Consider the following 7,768-nt stretch of genomic DNA (forward strand, 5'->3'; position numbering starts at 1 on the left):
TTTTGATTCCCCAGACAATGGGTCTAATAAAGCTAATCCTTGCCTTCTCCAATAAAATGAAGATACTGATGGCAAAGACACGAACAGCCGGATTGAATTTTCCATTATAGAATGTTTATCCTGGCCCTGGTCTAACTCCAACGTACACATACATATGTTTCTCCCGTGTGTTATTAACTTCGTCATACAACACGTACTTGTCAAACACGACGGAGCCTCTTCATGGGCAGTTCCCATTGGCTTGGGAAGACTCGGGACTGCCAGATCTTAATGGGTTCCCTTCATTAGCGAGTCTTCTGTGATCCCGGTTTAGTCAAGAGAAGGTCATTCGGAGGCCATCACACGTTCATCGGCTGAAATATCATTTACTATATATCAGGATCTAAACAAGTTTGGCCTTCAGGATTTGGGTAATGTAAACCATCTGGGCTTTGACAACACAGCTCATTTCCTGCCATCGCCATGCATGAGACCAGCTCCGTCATGTGACTCTCCCCACCGGCCTAATCTCGGGTATTGTCTGTACAGGGCTTTTAACTTCAAGCTGATATGTTAAAAATTAAAGGCCAATAAGTTATCTGTGTTTGAGGACTTGTAGTCACTTTTTCATGTGGAAGGTTGAAGCTGTTGAATAGTTATAACCGTTGCAATAGATAATAACACCGTGCCTACTGCGGTAATGTCAGTTCAGCTGCTAAAGTAGAACAATGGCCTCCGATTAATTACATTTATGGGGTACAGCACTAGATTATAACTACATATATAATTACAGTTCTCTCTTAGTCTCCCTGCAAAGTCCCACAAGTACCTGTCAGTGGAGTCTACCTAATGCAGCTTTCTGTGATGGGGTGGCAATTATGCTGCACTGCTCCGTAATTCAGAGCCGGGTTGTCACTCTCAGGTAGATTGTGCCTACTTGCACTACAATGGGATGAGAAAAAAATGCGGCAGGGAGTGTGGCTCTCAGCAATGTAGCTTGTCAATCAGCACCTGGCCACACCTAACCCCACCCACTGCTTTTTGGAAGCTAACTAGCTGCAGTGTCTGGGAGGGGGAGCTTGTGAGACACAAAAGAAGGAGGATTTGTCTCAGTCAGGGAAGGTGAAGGAAGTTGAGCCTTGTACGTTGCATGGTAATTGCATTTGGGACTTATTTGGGCTGCCAATATTATGATCAGGTTCTGGTGCAGTTCGTCTTGCAGGCAGATAAGCTTCCTGTAAACCCATGCACCGCAGGGCTCAGACTGGGATAGGGTGGGAAGTTGAGTCAATGAGGGCTTTATGGTTTTGCACAGTGCTGGTCAGCCCAACGCTGATGTTGTTTACAGAAGCTGAGGACCTCAGCAGTGATCTGCTGCTTGATTGTCCAATTATCAAGATGGGAGAGTGACTAAGGAAGCAGAACAGCGGCCATTTTTTCCTATACTCATCTTAACATAGGGCATAATTTGGCAAAGGGGTGGTACATGGAGAATACTTACAAAGGTAGAACCCATAGAGACAGCAGCGGCGCCGGGGTCGGTGTCACCTGGTGCAGCTGCCATGTATGCGTTATGACTTCTGTGGTGTGATGTCATCACACATGCACGGTGATGTACTTCACTGCCAGTGGCCATCTTGGTGATGGATGCCAGCAAAGAGAGGAGGGGATATTGACCCGGCAGGATCAGACATGTTGCTGAGTCCTACCCTCTCTCTCATGCTACTGTTGGGCTCTTGGTTGGTGTACGACTATTAAGAGCGGGTGACACCATAATGACTGTCAGTCATTTTGGTGTCACCCCCTCTGATGGTGCCACCTGGTGTGGCCCACACCCTCCTTGTGACACCACTGCATACAGAGGGCCTCTAACTGATGTCCTGTAGTTCTTATTTGTCTGGAGATCCAATATAAAGCCCAACTGAACTCACAGTTTAGGTCAGCTAAATACATTCTAGGTGCATAAAAATAAGTAATCACAGACTTACCTTTGGTTTAGTATATAAAGCAGCCACAGACATAGTTAAAAAGCTGGTCCATTGCCAGCCTGCTGCATAGAAGGACCCTTGCTCTCTGTGGGGAAGCAGTGGTCTCTCTGCAGAGATATGACACTCCCCTGCTGTCAAAGCCAGCGCTCTCCAACCAACAGGCAGCATGAGATTTACTGACAGGGAAGTACTAGCTCTGATTTAGTGAGGGGGGCGTGTTGGACCTCTGGGTGCTATATCAGAAAACACTTGTCATCTGAGATTAGGTCTTATTTTCCCCATGGCTCATAAAATTGTTGCAATTATTTAAATCCGACCAATAAGAGTACTTTTAGCATGTGACACTGCAATGAAATAAAATTTCATCCACAGGAAGACTGCCATTGGGTACGCACCCTCCTGACACGATTTTAAACCATCTCCTTTAACCTATTATTGGTTTGATTTCTGCATCTTCACCCAAAACAAAATCTTTAGATTATGGTGTCGTTCCTCTTGAATGGGTAACAAGTGTTCATAGTAAGAGGCAACAGAGCCTTAAAGGTTATCCCTCAGTGGCGGTTCTGTAAATCTCCGTAAAGAAACCAGCGTGGAGGAATCTGTTTGCTTCTATGTAGAAAGTCAAATAGTTTCCAGTGTTTAATTGCGCCCAGTGGCTGATTATAGAACTATTAATAGATGGAGAGGAATTTGTCAGTGAGATTTATGGGAGGCTGCATGCAGTGTGAGGTTAACACTGTGTAATCAGGAGCAAGTCTATTTTATAATAATATGTAGCTCTATGCTGTTATCAATACCAACATGATTCAGAGCAAATATGACAGACCCATGACCCTGACTTTGGAGCATTATGGCAAATGTGGCCTACTAAAAGTTTAAAGTGACACTAGACTCCGCAGTTAAATCTCAAAAATCCTTTCAAGAACCTTAAAGGGTTCTAAACCCTCCGGTTAGCGAGCAGTAGATATAGGCAAAAAGTTATTTATTTTTAAAAACCCGCTTTAGCAGCGGTTTAAACTTTCCTCGTTATCGCTGCGCGCTCCCGCGCCGAGAATCAGGAACTGCTCGTGCGGCTGCAAAGGATCTTGGGGCGGGCGCATGCGCAGTTCGGATTCTCAGGCCGGTAGATGAGCAGAGACGCAAGGTTAGTCTATGGACGCGTGCACCCGCCTGCAGACACCACTTACAGCCATAGGCACAACTTCCAGAGGCAGATACATGATGGGATTTGTACTTTCACCACAGCTGGAGGTTTGGGGTTTGCTTACCACTGCTGTAGACCTTTACTTGAGTCTGCCAGGGCTGCTGAGATCGCATGGCAAGGTGGCGGCACACAGCAGCAGTCTTAATGCTTTTTGATGTCAACACAAGAACGTTATTACAGGTAAATAACATGCATAAAAATCATGCAGTTACATATAATCCTATGTGAATAATTTTGTTGAAATGATTGGTCTGTTGACAGGGTCTTTTTAAAGTGTTACTAAACCTACGAACAATAATATAATATACTGCAGCTTGTTTGGTATGAAACAATAAGTAGTACTACTAATCACTTTTGTTCCTCTTCTTCCCTTTAGCAGACCAAAGCAAAGGAGCTCCCCTTGTCCGCAGTGAGGTTTATGGAAGAACTGGGCGAATGCACATTTGGAAAGATCTACAAAGGTCACCTGTACCTCCCGGGAATGGACCATGCTCAGCTTGTTGCCATCAAGACCTTGAAGGATTACAGCAATCCGCAACAGTGGTCGGAATTTCAGCAAGAGACCTCTCTTATGGCTGAGTTACATCACCACAACGTTGTGTGTCTTCTTGGGGTTGTAACTCAGGAGCAGCCTGTATGCATGTTGTTCGAGTACATGAACCATGGAGACCTACATGAATTCCTCATTATGAGGTCCCCCCATTCCGACGTTGGTTGCAGTAGCGATGAGGATGGCACGGTTAAATCTAGCCTCGATCATGGAGATTTTCTGCATATTGCCTTCCAGATCGCGGCTGGGATGGAGTACCTCTCAAGTCACTTCTTTGTCCATAAAGATCTAGCAGCTCGAAATATATTGGTTGGAGAACAATTGCACATTAAAATCTCTGACCTCGGACTTTCTAGAGAAATATACTCGGCTGATTATTACCGGGTCCAAAATAAATCTCTCCTTCCAATTCGATGGATGCCTCCAGAGGCAATAATGTACGGAAAATTCTCCACCGATTCAGATATTTGGTCTTACGGAGTGGTCCTATGGGAAATATTTAGCTTTGGCCTTCAGCCTTACTATGGCTTCAGCAATCAAGAAGTTATAGAGATGGTCCGGAAGAGGCAACTCCTTCCATGTTCTGAGGACTGTCCTCCTAGAATATATAGTCTGATGACAGAATGTTGGCAGGAAATTCCCTCTCGGAGACCAAGGTTTAAGGACATCCATATGAGACTAAGGTCATGGGAAGGACTTTCAAGTCACACAAGTTCAACTACTCCTTCTGGTGGTAATGCTACAACTCAGACAACGTCGCTGAGTGCCAGCCCTGTTAGCAATTTAAGCAATCAAAGATATCCAAATGTATTTTTCTCTCCCCAAGGTATGCCACAGGCCCAAATTACTGGCTTTATTGGGCCTCCTTTACCTCAAAACCAGAGATTTATACCAATCAACGGGTACCCTATCCCACCAGGATATGCTGCTTTCCCTACTGCTCACTACCAACAACCAGGGCCTCCGAGAGTCATCCAGCATTGCCCTCCTCCAAAGAGCCGCTCCCCAAGTAGTGCCAGCGGGTCGACCAGTACGGGTCACGTGACCAGCTTACCATCTTCTGGATCCACCCAAGATGCCAACATCCCTTTGCTATCCCATATGTCTATGCAAAGCCATCCAAGTAGTATAGGAGTACAGTCCTTTGGAAGCAAAGGAAACAAATCCTACAAAATGGACTCCAAACAGTCATCTTTTTTAGAAGATTCTAATATCCACGGACACGACTCAATGATTTCCGCAGAATTGTAAAACTTGCGGTGCCTTTCGTATGTACTCTACGCAGAGGAACAGACATAAAAAAAATGCGTTTTATATAAAATATTTTTTATTGAACTGAGGTCATTCCAGATGTTAAACAGACTCTTTTATTCTTTCAGGTACCTTCTGTGAAGTTTAAAAAATATAAATATACTTAACAAACGGACCTGTAACCAGATCAAAATTTGGTGACTGTGATTGGTTCATTCCTTGTGCTAGGAAGACACAATGTACAAAGTAGCTTTTGACAAATCGAGGTGGTGTTAACATGTTGAAAGTTGCCATTTTCATATTTTGTGAACATACATCAAGCTCTGCTATGAATGCATTTATGAGGAAACCAAAGATCAATATTCTAATAAAACCTAAAAGAAGAACTATAGCTGAACTGCTACAACAGCTAAAACAAATATATAGGTGCTTTCCTTCTAGAAGATAAGTTCATGAATGCACATTTTCCAACCCCCCCTGTTGCCCTACATAGCTGAATAGTACTGTATAAGAAGGAGAAAGCAGTTTTCACATTGTGTGTCCAGCTGACAACCTCCCTGTAGCCCCATCATTGCCAAAATTGGTATTTCACTTTTGGACAGGCGGTGGTTTGATCACTTAATGATCACTGAAGTTGCTTGTTCCTTTACCCCTCACACGAGGACTACTTCAATATTTAACTATTCTATATTCTATACAGCCCTTTGTTGGAGGTTGACACCATCAGGGAACTTTGCAGTGGCCCTGGTAGTTGGGCACTGGGCAGAACTGGGAATTCTGTTGCAGGCAGGGACGGATTTACTCTCTCTGCTGCCCCAAGGCCAGGTTCCTTAATGCGCCCCCCTCCTTGCCAGTAGAAAAAAAACTACCCGCCTGCCTCCCGAAACTGCATGTCCCGGGCGTCGGGCGATAGGAATTCTACACCCCTGCCATACCTCTACTCCCTGCTGCCCCAAGGCCGGGCCTCAGTGGCCTTGTGGGAAATACAGTCCTGGTTGCAGGTATCTCAATACAGATGTTCACTAGTGATAAATAAATGCAACATGTGATTCAGCTCACCAGCAACCACACAAAACAGATATTTTAGATTTATTTTGTGGGCGGCCTTTAAAGCCCAAACCTCAGCCCAAACTTTTCATTTTGTTTTGTATAGATTCGGGGAAGGCTTAGGGCCTGCAGTGGTTTTTAATTTTAATTACCTATGTCTCTAATAGGGGAGATTTCTCCTAATGCTGGCCATACTAATGCTTGAAGAAAAGCCAATAAACAATGACTGTTTCTGCCAGGGCTGCTGCACCCCCCCCCCCCAAAATCTTGGGAGCAAATTTTTTATTTGGAAGATGCAGAATAACCAGAGAAACAAGAGATGGAAACCCTCATATCAGATGTATAAGTGTGAGGTATAGTGTGAAACATGAATATATATTGATATACCTTCTCATTGTACGGCAGAGGCAAAGTATCTCTTTCATTTAGTTTGTGTATACTGAACCAAAGGTTTAATGAATGCCCTTAACATTGCGCCCCATGCACACCCAATTCATTTAGATATACAGGTGAAACTCGAATAATCAGAATATCGTGCAAAGTGCATTTATTTCACTAATGCAACTTAAAAGGTGAAACTAATATATGAGAGAGACTCATTACATGCAAAGCAAGATAGTTCAAGCCGTGATTTGTCATAATTGTGATGATTATGGCTTACAGCTCATGAAAACCCCAAGAACCCCAAATCCACAACTTCAAAAAAGTAGATTATTACATGCAATCAATAAAACAAGGATTGTACATAGAACAATATCGGACCTCTGAAAAGTACAAGCATGCATATGTACTCAGTACTTGGTTTGGGCCCCTTTTGCAGCACTTACTGCAATTACTTTTGCACGATATTCTAATTATTCGAGTTTCACCTGTAGTGCCCATAGTGCCCATCTGAACTCCTTAGGCAAACTCTGCAAACAGTTCATGCCCTAGTAATGAAAACTGATCTTTAGACCATTTTTTTCTGCTCTATCTTGACCTCACCATACACATTACAATATGACTGTACAATTTTCATACACTCTACTTTAGACTTACCAGAGCTATAGAATATGAGGATCTACCTAAACTATCCATTCAATTCGTATCCAATCAAGCAGGCCCTTGTACTACATAGTTCTTGTTTACCTAAGTGAAAATGTTCAAATTGGGCCAAATCACACATTTTCCCTCCCCGGTGTCATGTGACTCCTGGCTGTCAATCAGCCAGCTAGTTGGATCTCAAAAGCATTGTCGGGATCCGTTGCGGCTGTGGCGATCTCGGTATACCGCGAGCTGTCGCTCCTGATATACTGAGCTTTGGGTCACGGGAGGATGCTAGTATATATAAGAGAACTATGGGGGAAAACACTTACCCCATAGTTCTCTTTTAATGAAAAGCTGCCTCTGTTTTACCATTCTCATGATCACTACATAGTTTTAACCACACCTATTATGCCATGCCCACTTAAATAAGCCAATCCCCCCTAATTTAGGTTTCCCTGGTCCAAAAGGTGGAACCTCTAGACACCTGCGAGACTGTACAGTAGAAATCTAAGACGAGGGAGACTAATAGGCAATTTTGTTCTATTAGAAAAGTTCTGTAACACCCAATATCCAGAAATGAGCCCTATAGTTGGTACCTGCATTTTTTTAGCATTGTTTGGCAGAAAATATATTGATTGACATCCAGTTTTGGTCTACCATAACCCCAAAGACTTGCTTGTGATACAAATGTTGCTTGGTATATTTAAAGTGATACTTGCCATG

At 43.5% G+C, this 7,768-nt stretch overlaps 1 protein-coding gene across 1 annotated transcript in view; it reads left to right on the forward strand.

Annotated features, from left to right (window-relative positions):
* Nucleotides 1–4,979, forward strand: part of ROR1 (receptor tyrosine kinase like orphan receptor 1) — a 194,651-nt gene extending 189,672 nt beyond the window's left edge. Inside the window, exon 9 of the mRNA XM_018553870.1 lies at nucleotides 3,548–4,979. Within this exon, the coding sequence (XP_018409372.1) occupies nucleotides 3,548–4,972 (1,425 nt within the window). The 3' untranslated portion in view covers nucleotides 4,973–4,979. The remainder of the gene's footprint in view (nucleotides 1–3,547) is intronic.
* The last annotated feature ends 2,789 nt before the right edge of the window (nucleotides 4,980–7,768 follow it).

The sequence above is a fragment of the Nanorana parkeri genome, unplaced genomic scaffold (genome assembly GCF_000935625.1).
Source record: "Nanorana parkeri isolate BGI_ZX_2015 unplaced genomic scaffold, ASM93562v1 scaffold131, whole genome shotgun sequence".
Lineage (NCBI taxonomy): Eukaryota > Metazoa > Chordata > Amphibia > Anura > Dicroglossidae > Nanorana > Nanorana parkeri.